Source organism: Colletotrichum graminicola (genome assembly GCF_000149035.1).
Source record: "Colletotrichum graminicola M1.001 genomic scaffold supercont1.64, whole genome shotgun sequence".
NCBI classification, from domain to species: Eukaryota; Fungi; Ascomycota; class Sordariomycetes; order Glomerellales; family Glomerellaceae; genus Colletotrichum; species Colletotrichum graminicola.
The window spans coordinates 157,109-172,543 of record NW_007361068.1 but is presented as its reverse complement, the minus strand read 5'-3'; the positions used below and the strand labels follow the sequence as shown (position 1 = coordinate 172,543).

The 15,435-nt window shown below is 54.1% G+C and overlaps 3 protein-coding genes across 3 annotated transcripts; 2 read left to right on the top strand and 1 right to left on the bottom strand.

Moving 5' to 3' along the window:
* Positions 1-2,442: 2,442 nt before the first annotated feature.
* Positions 2,443-4,168, top strand: GLRG_10662 (uncharacterized protein; the record flags this gene model as incomplete). Its single annotated transcript, XM_008101347.1, has 4 exons — positions 2,443-2,503; positions 2,599-3,098; positions 3,194-3,307; positions 3,395-4,168. 4 exons carry the CDS (start codon positions 2,443-2,445, stop codon positions 4,166-4,168), a joined length of 1,449 nt encoding a protein of 482 aa, XP_008099538.1.
* A 491-nt stretch (positions 4,169-4,659) lies between these two features.
* On the top strand, positions 4,660-6,202 carry GLRG_10661 (DHH family protein; the record flags this gene model as incomplete). The annotated part of the gene is made up of 3 exons (XM_008101346.1): positions 4,660-4,705; positions 4,749-4,938; positions 5,059-6,202. The coding sequence occupies 3 exons, from the start codon at positions 4,660-4,662 to the stop codon at positions 6,200-6,202; spliced, it is 1,380 nt and encodes a 459-aa protein (XP_008099537.1).
* Positions 6,203-8,219: 2,017 nt separating this feature from the next.
* On the bottom strand, positions 8,220-9,896 carry GLRG_10660 (uncharacterized protein; the record flags this gene model as incomplete). Its single annotated transcript, XM_008101345.1, has 1 exon — positions 8,220-9,896. One exon carries the CDS (start codon positions 9,894-9,896, stop codon positions 8,220-8,222), a length of 1,677 nt encoding a protein of 558 aa, XP_008099536.1.
* Positions 9,897-15,435: the final 5,539 nt, after the last annotated feature.

Sequence of the window (15,435 nt, the reverse complement as noted above, 5' to 3'; positions counted from 1 at the left end):
ATCTTTCAGTTGGCTAACTGAACCGATCAGGTCTCTCACATCTACTGTAACGAAAATACCCATCACCAATAGCTCTTTCTACAATGGGAGAAGTCCTCTTGCAGCTCTCTCTCTCTCTCTGCCATATTGATCACCTACAGTGTAGACAGCATAGGCGTACATTATGCTTCATCATTTGGCATTGTACTGCTGGATGACCAAACGACGAGGTAGCATTGCTGCTGTACTTTATAGCATGTACGATTGTGCCTGGAAAACTGACCAAAGCGGCATTACGCTTGTACAAATCAGAACGAACCCATACATTTGTTCTTATACCCTGACTAAATTTCACAATCTAAAGGCTTCGCTACCGTACATGTCCACGGCAACCCCTTGAACCATGACGAGACTCCAATTCACTCCAGTTCCCATACCAAAGGGTCCTCGTCCCTTAGAGCTCGCCAGCGATTTGTCGCACCCACCATATCCTCGCAACCCTTGAGCAAGAAGCCCCATTTTTCGACAAATTTATCAGTAACCTCCCATCCATCCGGATGCCAAGGATCTGACCATACGATGATGCCGGGCTGGCCAAGACACGCATTGTCCCCTTAGGAACCGATAAGATCCTTACACAAGTCATGCTGGTCGTAGTCTGCTCGAAACTTGATAGCATTGTCACGCATAGTACCCGAAGGGAGGAGATCGATCCACGACTCATGGGGAGTCACCCTCTGCAACTTTGTGGGCAGTAATGTCGGCGGAATAGTTGAAGGAGACGGGAATAGAACGGGTTCATGTGGCTTGGATGTGCAGGAGCTTGTAAGAAGCGATGTCAGAGAGAGAATATGAATGTTGGTAAGTGTTGCCCGAAACACATTGTAGTAAATGAGGGGAACCAGGTGATCTTGATAAAGAGGGAACCACAAGTTTGGGTTCTGGAAGTAAGGAAGAGCGCGCTTCGTTAGTTCCGACTGGATGATTCGGGGGGGGCGTAGGACTTGTCGATTTGGCGAGCGTGACAATAGAGCTACGCCTCCCCCCATTGCGCTTTGCGTTCTTTTCGAGTGCTCGCTTTTATGATATGACGCGTCGATAGAACTGAGTTTAGTTTGTGTTTTTATTGCGCGATTTTCCGGTGCTTTCGAGGGGGTCCAGTGCACAATTTGCAGGCCGGAGCTTGGACCATCGTCGAACTTCAACAACTCACGCGATGAGTCGGCCATGGTGAGTGCTGAACCCTCCCGCTTCTGGCAAGTTTCGAACGCCTTGCGTTTTCCTTTGAGAAGCATCAGTTTTGTGTGTCTCTGGGTGTTCAAGAACCAGTTGGGTGTCCCTTACTATGCGCCCGGACGTTGAGGCGGTTCTGTCTCCTGCGTCTTTCATTTCTATTATGAAAGCCGCTCCAATCGTCGTCCTGGCACTTGCCTCGGAGTAATGAATCATCGGCGCTAGTTTGATAGCTTTCACTCGCGTTGCTGAGACTTCCATCTTGATGCACCAGCTGGTATCACGGAATTGCGAAGGAACAGCTGTTCGAGGTCTATGAAGCTGTGATTCAAGTATTCAGTAAATGAAAGAGAGTAAAAAGATGTAGTTGCTATCTGACAGCTGAAGTTAATCAGGTGTCTTGATTGCGCGGTCTGATAAAGCCACGTCAGCCCCTAAACGGGACAAGCGCCTGATGCAACTTGCGGCGCAGCCGGACTAAGGAAGCGGGAAAACATTAGGGTATTGTCATAAATTGCTATGGATCATTTGTGCTATCATACGCTTTCCATCAACGACAATCAGTTGAGTCAATGACAACAGTGGCGGTCTGTCTGCTTGTTGATAGGAAACCAGTGAAGACTTCAAGCCTGCATACAGATGAGTTACGTATCCAAGGCGGCCCATCCTAGCATAGGTACACAATGATACTCTAATGCAGTCTTATTAGCACAAAACAAGCATCATGTCCGGTGCATGACGACATGATAGAATATGAGTCGAAAGTCTTATGCAGTGTCTAAATTAATAAGATCTCATCATCATGTGCTACCAATGGGAGAATGAGAAAGACGCAGTCAGCGAGTAAAGGAAAAGCTGACTAAACCATGCGATCATCTCGTCTGTCCAGGCCAAGCAACTCGGGCGCGCGCGAGAATTGCTTACGAATAGAATAACAACAGGGGATAATCTGAGCTTGGTAATCTTATCTATTCCCAATCTTCCTGGCAGCAACTCCTGTCCATGACAGTATTAGCAGTGGATGTCGCATCCGTATATGAACTAATTTCTCGGTTATTGCAGCATCTTGAAATGTACAGGACTCTTTTCGTTTATCAGAGAAACTTCACAGGATATCTACTCGGGGCCCCAAGGTGCGAATCCGCTTATATCTAGGTCCTTCCTCGACACACCAAGGCGTGCCGTTCCCTGATCATCGACCTTGCAACATCGACCTCAGAAGCCATCTCAATGGGCCGAAACCCCTCCAGTGGCTATTGTCACACTTGCCGACGCAGGCGGGTAAAGTGTGGTGAGTGACCCAGACACGAGAATCCCACCTAGCAAAATTCGGGTCATATTTTAGGCATGCCGATGATATACTGAAAAGCATTTCCCTCTCATCAGACAAGCTTCGTCCCAAGTGCGAAAGATGCATCAGGTCAGGTCACAAGTGTTTGGGCTACGAGCTACCCCTTCGAATGCAACATTTCACCGCTGTGACAGAGGCTAGCGGGGCCCAGCAGTTGATTCGCATTTCTGATACAACCAAAGTTACACTTCCGCCGCCAGCCGTGACCCAAGAGTTGCCGTTGATAGCTTTCCGTGAGCAAATGGCATTCTCTCATCTCATCGCCAATTACCGATGGGGTCCCTTCTGGAAACCTGTGCTGCGGATGTCCTTGAATGGGCCGGCACCGCCTGACGTCGTCAAGGCTGATTACACCGGAAGCTTGGCGACGGCGCTTAGTTTCATGGGCAGTAGAGTCAAAGATCCGAAGATGCTGGCCGAGGGCTATGAACTCAACGGTCAAGTAATACGAGCCTTACAATCTGCCTTGTCCGTTGCATCGAAGAAACATCTGGCCCAATGGGCTATCACAATCATCATATTGAGTATCTACCAAGTGAGTTACTTGCCTACAGAGCTAGCTGACCTTGCTTTTTCGGTACACGTGTGGCTGTCAATGATGCTAATATCAGGTAGTACGCAGTCGAGCAGGAAATCAATATACCTCACTATTACGGAATGGCAAGGATCCTTGAGTGGTGCGGGCCAGAATGTTTCCAGCAAGAGCCTATGCTGACAAGTCTGCGCCAGATGAGGGTTATACATGTAAGACTTCATTAACAGACTTCAACCCAGATGCTGCAATGCATTGGGAGGTTCAGTTTTGCTGACTTTGAATGCATATTGACATAGGCATGTAAATGCTACAACCACTATCAAGGATCTTTCTTTGATCAGGAACGCTGGAAAACAGTACCATGGCTGTATCACCCAAAGACATCTCACGATCTCTTGATGGATATATTTGTCGACATCCCCGGGTTGACAATTTCAATAGTGCGCCCGGGCGAGCCCCTTTCTCCAGAAAAAAAAGCTGCAGCTGGTGCCGCAGTACTCAAGATGATCTCTGAGCTGCACGACTGGAGAGGGGCCTGGGAAAGATCCAACCAGAACAGTGTATCGGAGGTCTTCATGCCTTTGGAAGACGACGGTATCACCATAACTTGGGTTCGAGATCTACTTTCTCAACCTTTGATGCTTAATACGGCTGAACAGGCGATTGAGCTTCTGATCTACAATTCCGCAATCGTTCAGCTTATGAATCTTCAAGATATCCTACACAACGGCAACCAATTTCCACCCTCTTTACCCTCTGATGTTGACGAAACTATACTGAAGAAGCCAGATCAACTGCTGTATATGCCAGAAGATATCAAGTACCGCTGGCAGCCCTTGATGGAAGGGTTGAGGCTGATGCGATTGATTCCAAGGATATTTGCGTCCGTTGAATATACAGTAATGCTCTCCGCTTCGCCCTTTGGAATAATTTACAATGCCTCGCTTGGGACTGGGGGTGTTGGGCGTGTCATTCTTTCGGCAATGACAACCCCGGATGACTACGAAATGACAGAAAGAGAACTGGGTATATTCCGGTTGTGGAAGCCTGAAGAGTCAATAACTACATAACCTGGAATCACAAAGATAAAGAGTCTTGTCGGTTTAGCGGGAGCTTGTATAAGTCAAGATATAACATTTGGTAAAAAAAAACTCATTCAATATTGCATTTTCTAAAGGGGTGTACAAAAGATAATACTTTACAGTCTACTGCTAGAAACGTGATTTTTCCCTTCCGTTAGCTTTACAAAATGTCAGATCACCATGTATGTATATAGTATACAGACTTATATATGACAAATACAGCATGTTGCTCTTCATTCTTCTTCTCTGAAGGACGTACGGAAGCCCTCATGAACGCAAATATGTACAGTGTGTTCAATTGGATTATGTCACAAAAAACACTGTACACAGACGAAACTCCAGCTTCAGCCACACCGAGATGTCTATGACGACATGCGCAACGCGACGCAATGACTACATGAACCGGGGAACCTTATCTCTAAAGTTCAGTCACGGAGGCCGTAAACATCTGACTACCATCTGGTCATGAGCCTATCCGCATGGAGATCAGCGTCCAGGGCAAGATCCTGCATCCGCGTGCCCAGTGTCAGTATCAAATCTGCAACCACTCCCTTCCGATACGCGCCAGGCCTTCCCGTCGCCATGAAACGAAGCGCAGCAACCGCGAACCTCGCAAACGGGAAACAAGGCATCAAGAAGCTCAAGCCTGCGATTCCAGAATATCACTTGGCGCCATCAGTGAGAGGCGAAGATGGCGGCATTGTGTGGCCTGCGGCGGACGACAAGATGGAGGCAGCCAGGGCCTTCATCCGCGAGTGGTACGTCAGACCGGCGGCGTGAGAAAATGCATCGTCGCGCCGACTTTGACATGCCAATGTCCCCGGCTCGGAGCTTGTAATACATGACCCATGAACCCCTCTCATTCTAATTCCCTCCAGCGTGTCCGCCGGCAAGCCTACTCTCATCGTGCCGGACAAGGACGCCGACGGGCTCGCCTCCGGCGCGATCCTCGAACGCACCCTTGTCCTGCTCGGCCTGGACCCGTCGCTCATCACCGCCTACCTCCCGCCAAAAGGGAAAAACGTCCACGACGAATCCTGCCGCTCGGAGATGGCCTCCCATGAGCCGGCCTACATCTTCATCCTGGACCAGGGCTCCCGGTCGTCCCCGCCTCTCATTGACGGGCCGCACCGGGGCATCGTCATCGACCACCACCACGCTCTCGAGGGCGATCACCCCGAGGGCGCCTTGCACGTCACGGCATGTGACTCGCCCCCCGTTGCGACGAGCTCGCTGCTGACGTACCTCATCTGCCGTGACCTCCACGACGGAGTCGAAGGGGCCTGCGACTGGCTCTGCGTGATGGGGACGCACGGCGACCTGGGCAACACCCTGAAGTGGGAGCCCCCCTTCCCGGATATGAAGACAACCTTCAAAAGGTATACCAAAAAGGCCCTCAACGACGCCGTCTCGTTGATCAACGCCCCGCGGCGGACGGCGTCGTACAACGTCCCCTCGGCCTGGGAAGCCCTCCGCGCGGCAACGTCCCCGCAGGAGCTCCTGGCCGACACGTCCCTCCTCGCGGCCAGGGCCGAGGTCAACGCCGAGGTGGAGCGCTGCACCCACACGGCCCCCAAGTTCTCCGCCGACGGCCGCGTCGCCGTCTTCCGCATCAGCTCCCGGGCCCAGGTCCACCCGGTCATCGCGACGCGCTGGGCCGGCCACCTCGCCTCGGCCAGGCTCGAGGTCGTCCTGGTCGCGAACGAGGGGTACCTGCCAGACCTGGTCAACTTCTCGTGCCGCGTGCCCCGGTGCGCCAGGGCGCGAGACCCGCCGGTGAACATCATCGCGGTGTTGGAGGACGTCGCCGCCCGCTCGGGGGACCCGACGCTGAGGGACCGGTTGGGCGGCTCGTTCGCGCGGGGGCATAAGGAGGCGAGCGGGGGCATCGTGCCCAGGGCCGAGTTCGAGGAGCTGATGGCCGTGCTGGAGGTCGGGAAGAAGGCTGAAGGGGCGTCGCCGAAGAAGGCGCGGAAGCCGGCGCAGGCCAATACGTTGACGAATTATTTCGGCAAAAAGTAGACACCCCCAGGTTATAGACCCCTGCAGGCAAACACAACAACAAAAACAACAACAGCAACAACAACATTGACGGTTCCGTCGTTTCGTCATCACCTAGGTAGAAGATATCACTCACGAGGACTCCTCGCATCATGCACGGGGCCGTTCTTATAAGAACTCAGCACCTTGTGCTGTTTGATTCCTTCACTGACTAAACCCCGAATTGCCGTCTTCTATCGTACCTGATCGTGAAACTTCTCGAGGGATCAACAAATATGGTTTCCAAAGGTCGACCCCGGTTGACAGCCGGCAGCTGCGGATGTCCCCGATCGTTACCCCCCCGCAGGTCATGATCGGGAAACGCCGGTTCTCGCAGGTTAGCACCGGGACCACTGCCGTGCATCGATCGTCTCCATCTCGGCGATGAATCGTGCCCCGTAGGTGCGTAGTGGAAGATGTGCCGTGGGACATGCTGCCGCCGCTCTCTGGGGCGGGCAGACGGCTCCAGAGCCTGGACTCTTCGCACAGCTCTGAAGTCGTCTTCTCCCCGGCCGTGGGATCGCCGTTTCTGGCGTCCAGGGAAGATGATGGTTATGCATCCAAGTGTGCACTCGCGCATTCTTTGTCTCTCCGCTGTCTGATGCTGAATTCGATCTCCGCTCCAAGAAGAAACAGATGTCTTGTTCAAACCTGCGGCAAAAGCATGTGTGTCATGGTTGAGACCTGCTATGGGAAAGAAACAGTGAAACCTGTGTACCAATATAAAGAGAGAGGCTTGGGCTCCTTCTGGCGGGAAACAAACGCCGTGATTCAGTACCGAGACTTGCAGCACAAGCAGTCCAATCACGGCTCCCGTGTCAACACTGGATGATTCACTCTCTTCAACGACATATCGGCTCGTCCGCCGTTCTGGGCGACGAATGTTTTGGATTTTCTTCTCCTCGACAAATGCCTCGTCGCTAATCTGACCTCCCATCCTCCACAACGCAGGGCCACGGAGAGAACAAGATCAAGACCGCCAAGCTGTGCTATTGAGGGGTTTGCCTATTAGCTAGTGAACGCGTTGCCCAAGCACCATTGCTGGCTCATTACAGACTAAAAGATGGACCGTAGGTTCGTGTGTAATACTACTGCGATTCATGATTATAGCTTGTGCCGCGTCTGCCCTTTGAGGGATGAAGTCGTCAAAATAGATGCTAAGCGTGTAAAGTGCTGCCCGGGCTTCTTCAATAGCTGCTCCCCCTTGACCCCCCCCACACACACCGGCATTCGGACCCAGCAACACCCGTCGTCAAACACGGCGACCAACAAACACCCAGGCAATGCATCCGGTCCCGGACTCCGGAAAGAAGGGAGACCGGTGCTTGGTTTAGGTATTGACACTCACACACACATTGCGGGGGGGCAGAAACGGAAACAAACTGGACCCACACGGACCATGTTTCGGGGCGGGGGCTCCCGCCGATCGCGAGTGACGGTGCCACTGCGCAGCACGTCGTCAGAATCGCCCACCAGGATCAACCACACGCTCTGAACTCTGAGCTCTGATCTGATTCATCACCCCCTCCCTCCCTCCGGAACAGCCCCCACCTGCTCAGCCTCCAGATACCGAAGTTACGCATTAGTATACACTGCGCTGTCTGCTATTACTAACGCTCGGCAAGTCCTATTACACCATAAACATACGGATACTGCACCTGGGATGTTTAAACCGTCCTTCGCTGCCTCGAGGTTCAGGCAAGGAAGCATGGCGCTTATCATACATAGTACATTGCCTACGCTAAAAGCTACTACAGTGTCAACTCGCCTTTGCAGAAACGACATTCTCCCAAAACTATGTGCTTTGAATGGTATCAAATTCTAGAATCTCTTGGGGTATACCTATGCTGATGGATAATGATACAGCTTCAAATAAATGGTCTGCTGGGTCTTTGCCCGCCCTGGGTCGGTCCTGTTTCCGCCCTTTCATGCGCCTGTTTCCTCATGCAATGCTTTCGTGTTTCTTGTGCAACGTTTGCGTCTTCCACTCTTCATCTCCTTATGCGGTTGCCGTCTTCCGCACCGTGAGCCGATGGCCCCAATCGCGGATTCTCCTTGTGAGACTTCTCTTCATCGGCACGGGCTCCATTACTTTCTCGAGCCCTCCCATGTCACATGTCTCCATGGCCTGGTCAGCCGTGACCGACTCGCTTCCGAGTTTGCTCTGGCGCCGCTGCATGAAGGCCGCGCCTGACGAGTATGTCCTCTTAGGCATGACTGGCGCCAGCTGGGCCATGACCTGCTGTTGCGCCAGAGGCGGAGACGTGATGTACCCCATCTCCGTTGACGTCACAGGAAAGGTTGAGGCCCGAGTCCGGCACAGGCTGTTGCTGCTGACAGAGCGTGAGTGCATTGGGCGTTGGTTGGCCGAAGCCGCCGGCGGTGGTACCGAGGCCCAGCCTTGGCCGTGGCGGAGAGAGACCCAAACCGAGCTAGCTGTGATCAGGGTTCTGGTGGCTTCGTCGACCGGGTGCGTTTCGCGCTTCGTCATTGAGAGAGCTGGAGATGGAGGGGACGAAGGTTCGTCATCGCCACAGAGGTCTGTGCTCAATGGTCTCGTAGGAGGATAGCGAGCGGATGATTGCGATACAGTCGTGTAGTTGTCGAGGATCTCGAGGTTGGCTGGGGTCAGAGTCGCCATGACGGGATGCCGCCGAAGCTCGGGGTCGAGGATGCTGAACGTGAACTTGTATTCCGAGGCCGGCGCAGGTTTCGAGACGGCTGCGCAGGTAGCCGTTGATAGCGGTCTAGCATTGCGTCTAGCCCATCGCGCTGTCGTCGTCCGACCCGCCTCGTCGACGTGTACGAAGTCGTACGATCCGTTGCTCGTTTGAGTGGCCGTCCACACAGATCCATCCGCCAGCACGATTTCTGTCTGGTCCGACGAGTCTCTCCTTTCGCCTTCTCTGCGCTCTACTGGCGAGATGACAGCCACCAAATCCCTCGTGTCCAGGTCCTTCTCGTCGCTGTCCGAGTCGTCGGCGGGGGTGTCGTAATCCTCACTCCTGGTCAGAATGAGGCCATTCATGCCCAATTGTCCCTTGACCCTGAACATCTTGGGGAATCGTCGCGCCAGGCGAGGCAGGATGACGGTGCCGGCAATCATGCTTGAAGGGAGGACGTCGATGGCTGGCATTGGCCGCTTGTCGTTGGATAGTTGCTGCAGCTGAAGCAGGAGGCGCGGACGAATCTGAACGAATCGGCGCTGCTTTGTCCGAAGCTTGGGCGGCGGGTACGCCAAAAGGTAATTTGTGGTTTGCCTCGCGGCTCTTCTTGATCTCTTGGACCCGACGACAGTGCTCGTATCGCTTACTCCCGACACCAGGCTGCACTCGTCCTCGCTGACGCCGTCGAGCACGTTTGTCTCTTCCCGCACCACGGTCGGCTCTTCCTCGAAGCGCACGACAAGGTCTTTTCGCGGTGAGAGATCAGAAACAGGCCGGTTCCTACGGAAACTTGGACGGGAAGGGGATGCAGGCCCTTGGTATGATAGACGACGGTTGATACGCTGGGTCGTGGTTTCGGCATCGTCTACAGAAAATGAAGTCCGCGGGAGTGGTGAGGCGCCTAGCGAGGATCGAAGGAGGCTCCGTCTACGTGCAGGTTGAGGGCCATTGTTGGCCGGCTTGTTGGAATACTCGTGGCCATGAAGGCTGGCGCCCGAATGGAGAAACATGGTGATTATCTGGGGTTAGAGATTGGCTGTGACGAAGGCATGGGCGTGTTGAAGAAAAAAGCAGTGACGTTGTCCAACAGCAATGCCGAGGGAAAGAAAACGCGGCAGTTTTGGGTGGGCTCCTCGCGTTCTCTGAACCGGTGTACAGCGTCGTATGCAGGAGGAGTATGGCGTGGTGGGCTGCGGAATAGGCGTACTTGCAAGGTATAAGCCGGGAGAGCTCTGCTTCTCACTCCACTAGCAGCTGGTCAGGCGGAGTGGCTACAGATGCCGGTAGGGGTTGCAGTGCAGCTCGGATGCCGTAAATCCCGTTCTCTGCAATACAATATAATGGCGCAGGTCGTCGAGGTTGGTGAAAATGTGCCTGGCGATGGATCGATCGCTACGGCGACGAACAAACAGGAGCTTGGTCGACGCGGCGACAGTTGGAACGGATGCGGCAGAGGCGGTGGGATATGGCGGAGACGAACAAAGACGAGCACGATAGGAAAAGGGGGACGACAACCTCGGGGAGCAGGATGTAGCAGGCAAATGAGCGGCCTACAAGTAAATCATCTAGTGTCAGCCCCGAGACTCTTCTCCGTTGAGGCACAGCCAGCCGAGGCAGCACAGCTACGTTTTAATTGAAAGGGGGTGCAAGACGGAAAGTGTTCTATGGCTTAGGGATGGCTTTAGGGGCGTGACTCGTAAGCGGTCAGTGGACCCCAAGCGCAGTCAGACGGCGTCGATGGCGTCCGCGGGCGCGGGATGGGCTGAGGTGAGGAGATGACAGCTGAAGGGGAAATGTGGGAATGGCCTACCTGATGCTATGGTATGCTGTGCGGATTGGTAGAAGAAGCCGTGTTGCCGTGTCGCGAACTGGCAGTGTGGGCTCACAATGATGGAATGGCAGTGGTGGACTCTGCGAATGCGTGTTGACAGAAAGGGAACCCAATGATGGCTGGTCGTGCCGGGTCTCGCAGCTCGGAGGTCGGGAATTCCTTCGTTGTTAGAAGCAATGGACACGCGGTTGCAACGAAAAGATGGCGGGGTGGTGGTCGACGGTGTCGTTTTCACCGGTCGTACGTCGTAATCGATCGTGGATGGCCGTGTGATTGTATTGCACGATGCAGATGAGTGGTGTTGGGAGCGTGGTCTGGCCCCAAGGGTCGGAAACCTTTGAAGGCTTGAAGGAGAAGGGAAGAGAAGTGACGGAAGAAGCGGCCACCAGGGTCCAAATAGATGTAAGTTGATGGAAAGGTCTAAACGTCGAGGCAAGGGTAGACCAAGTGTTTGAAGGGTAGCCGGGGGAGGGGTGGAGGTGGTGGTGGTGTGTGGTGGTGTGTGGTGGTTACAGCAAGATGTACACCGTTGGTTTGTGCTTGAGTACCTAGCCTGACCTCATGGGCGGACGAGGAGGGACGAAATGGTGGTGTTGTAGCTTCGTTGCCGCCTCGAGCTTGAGACGGGAGGGGGACGGAGGCGGAGGGAATGATAGGTATCTCAGTCCTTTTCTTTGGCGACGCACTGTCCTGTGCGTATGGGAAAAAGGAGGGGGGGGGGAGGGATTCCTGTCTTAAAGTCGGTGGTGGGGGTGGTGGTTGGTGGTGTGGTTGCAGCTAGCTACCTAGGTACCTACACTACCTACCTACGATTAGTTTTCTAGGCAGGTTGTGAGGTAGGTACAGAGACACAGCAGGAACCTAGGACTCCCGCCTCCTGTCCTGAGGGTGGGTACGTACACAGGGTACACTCGGGGAAGGTACCTTGGACTGTCAGGTGTCAGGTGCGAGGGGATCAAGTTACACTAGACGGCGGAAAGAACGGAGAGAATCAGAGAAAGAGATGTGGTAAAAACAAGAGAGCTAGCTCTAGAGCAGAAACAAGGAGAACCAGTCTGCCGGAAAACAAGAAGAGAATGAAGGATGAGGTTAAAAAGTGAGCGAGATCCAGAGGGAGAGAGGTTGAGCAAACGACGAAGAGAAAGAGGGAGAGAGGAAAAGAGTGAGGGAGGGGAGGGGAGGGGAGGAGGTACGTCTTATTTGGCGGGGAACAGACTGCGGAGCAAGGTATCCAGTACGTACCTTGGCTGGCTTGTCTTCCTTGTGGTGAAGGCGATGATGGCCGCCCCCTCGCAAGGCAGGAGGGGAGGAGGAACACGAGGAAATGAAAGAGCGGTGCGGTCGTGACTACTCGCTTCGGAAGCCCCCTTGCGAGGTGGTGGAATGTGTCCGACTGGACTGTGCGGCACCTGCACCCACGAAGATGATATCAGGTAGGCGTGTATGTCCGTACGTGGTGAAGGTGTATGAGATGAGGGTAGCGTATATCCAATGTGCCTTGACTGTATCCGTGACAGCAGGTACACTATAAAATGGGCTGCTTGCTGCTCCAGTATAGGCTGTGTTTGCGGTCAGCGAGCGAACGGGCAGGGCAATTAATTAATGAAGGACCTTGCCCCTAATAAGGGCTTTGATTAACTCACCCAGGTACGTAACTCATTCAAGTCCGCAGGAGCGATGAGGAGTACGTACCCTTGGAGGATTGAAGTCGATAGGGGAACATCAATTGTGGAAGCAGGCCTACCTAGGAATGCCTGTCACGCACGCTGAACTCCGGTGGGCCCGGCACCGTCGATAAGGATGGATTGTGGATTCCGGAGCCCCAGTGAGCCACAATCCTTCAGATGTCCAAAAAGATGCTCGCTCGCTGCTTGTGGCAAGGAGAGACCGAGAGACGTGTCGATTCGTGACGACGGCTTCGTCAAAGGGAGTGGCGGGCTCCTTCTCGTTGACGGGTATGGGGTGATGATGATGTGGGATTGTGGGATGAAATCATGGCATAGCTTTGACGACTTCGGAGCTCGCTCGCTCTTATTCTCCTAACCTCTCATCCATCTCTCTCACCGTTTTCTTCCAGCCCGCCAACAAACACATCGTGCTTCGACATGTCACGACAACTTACTTGCACCACCCCATGCGCAAAGCTGTACTACTACTACTACTACTACTACTACTACTACTAATACTAATACTAATACTAACTACGTGGGCAGTTCTGAGCAGCCCAACCGAGGTGGCCAGACTCGCGCCGTCCGTCCTAGCGCGAACCCCCCGTGGGCCTGCTTCTCCCTCTATCTGAGCTGATGCGCCTTTTGTTTCGTTTGTTATTAGCTAGCTGCCTTCTCACACGCAGTAGTAGTCGACTTCGCGCCGTCCTTCGTCTAGCGCGGCCGTTTAATCTTGCGGAATGGGCGAGCAGTCCGGCTTTTGCTGTGCTTCTTCGTTTTGGCCCGGCCGTCTTGGCCCGGAACTCTATATAATGCCTTGAACCATGTTATGACAAGTACATTATATGGGTGAGGTGACAATGGCAGTAGTCTCTGCACTAGGTACTGAAAAGCCTCCCTAATCCACATGCCACCACCGCTGCCGATTCACAACTTTGAAAAATGCAGAGCCTGCCCGAAAGCTGTGACAAGGTACCGACAGCTGCAAGCCTCCACTTCGTCTCTGCGTCGGCTCGTCGGCGAACTGCGAGGGATCCCAGATTGGATGGGGCCGAGAAGGGCCCTCGTCGCCTAAGCCCTGCGCCGACCTTGCTGAACCTTGAAGTGGGCTCTGTTCCACAGCTTCCTCACAGCCTTCGTCATCCTTCTTGCGTGAGGGGCAATATCAGATCAAGGCTCCAGCCCACGCCTCAACCTCATGTGACAGCACCGTCTGGGCGTCTGTGCGTCCGCGTTTGGCCTATCTTGTCCTGTCCCTGCCATGAGGGAAATCGTGCTGCCCTACGCTGTGTTGCGCTGGGAAAGCCCCGCTGTGCAGCAGACTGGGATCCTGCAGCAGCAGCACAATGTCGGGCGTGCTGTGTGGGGAGTTTGCGTCATGTTAGTTTAGACGTGCGTGCCACAATTGATGGATGGCTCTCACAGCTCGTTACTGTGTCTATGAACTCACAGCATGGTGGTGGCCTGCCTGAGCCTCAACTCTCTCGCCGCCTCTCGTAATCATCTTATTTCTGTTGCCCCGATAAAACACGGCTGCCGAGAGGAGGGTCGCTGGGAACGGAGTTCGACTCGACTTGTCGCCCATTACGCGAGCTGGGAATGACCATGGGCATGCTGCTAAATTCAGCTGGTTGCATCCCGGCTGCGCGTTTTTCCCCCAACCCATCCGACACGGTAGACGATAACCCGAGTCCAACCAAAACGAAATGTGTGCTAGGAACTCTTCAAAACCAGGATCTCGCCTTGCAATGCTGCCATCATGATGAACTTCCAGCTCGATGGCAGGGCTGCGTGCCTACGGTAGCAATCAATAAAGTCTCTCTCTCTCCAAGCAAATCCTTTACATTCTGTTCTTAAGGTCACAGACACTTAGAGGTCTGACACGCGCCAAAAGATTTAGAGCCATGCTCCCACTCGCTTGCTGGTGTCAGTGAGATGCTCAGACCGGCGATCCGCGCAGCGCTGATGCCGAGCGCTGACCAGTGTTTGTTGTGGTGCAACAGAATGCTCAAGCCTGCCCACAACTTCACTCCGTGTTATTGTTTGCTGGCGACGCTGCCTCATTCGCTTGTCGAGGGCTCACTGGAGTGAGTCTGGTGAGATGCAGCTATGCGATGGCAAAGGTAGCGTCGCCAACACGTCCCGGCTGACAGTGGCGGGTGCATTGGTGGTGAAGAGGTGAAGCGAGGTGCGGCAGGAGACGGCCGCCACCGTAGCCGGAAGCTTGGTCTTCTCCCATCGCAGCCTCCGCGTGAGACGTCTCGAGCCGGTGGGCAGTATTAGATCAGACCGTCCAGTGATAGCCGTTTTGCACCTTAGGCAGACTCGCAGTAGACGGTCGGTAAACTGGAAAAAAGTCACCGAGGCTGCCTTGGCCGGAACACGTCGCAGCCGGGGCCTATTGCTGTTGCTCGGAGGCAGACCAGGCCAGTCGGTTCGGTGACATGTGGAAGCCTAATTGTTTCGTTTCGAGCGCTTGTTTCGCGCCATCCTCAACAACAGTGGGCGCGCCATGTCTGATTTGATCGGACGAGGGATACGCCATGAATCCAAATGTAGGAATCGTTCGCGATGCCCAATCAGGTCTTTGTCGGCTTCAGATCCGACGAGCTCGGCTGGTAGGGATCGTGTTCAGTGCATCTAGTCTAGCCACGCTGTGCCTGCGCTTACGCCGTGACGTGGTGAGCGGGATGTGGTGTTAGTGTCCCCGGGCGATGGGTCTGTCAACATCGCGACGCAGTTGTCAAGTCATTCAATGCCCGTTCTCCTCACCCCAGTCCAGGGTCGATCCGCTATTGCCCAATTGACCAGGCCACATGAAGATGGATCTGGAAGAATGTTGCGTACCGCAACTCGAAAAGCGCGCCTGGTCACCTCCATTCTCCGGTGTCTGAGATTCAGATCCGAGACTGGAAGGGACTGTCAGGATGACCCCAACGTTATGATTGGTTCCGTTTGGCAGTGGTGCGGTGCAACACGGTGCGATGCGACAGGGCCAATGGCAAGACGTCGATGCGAGACAATGTCGGATGTGCAACGGCGGTGAGATGT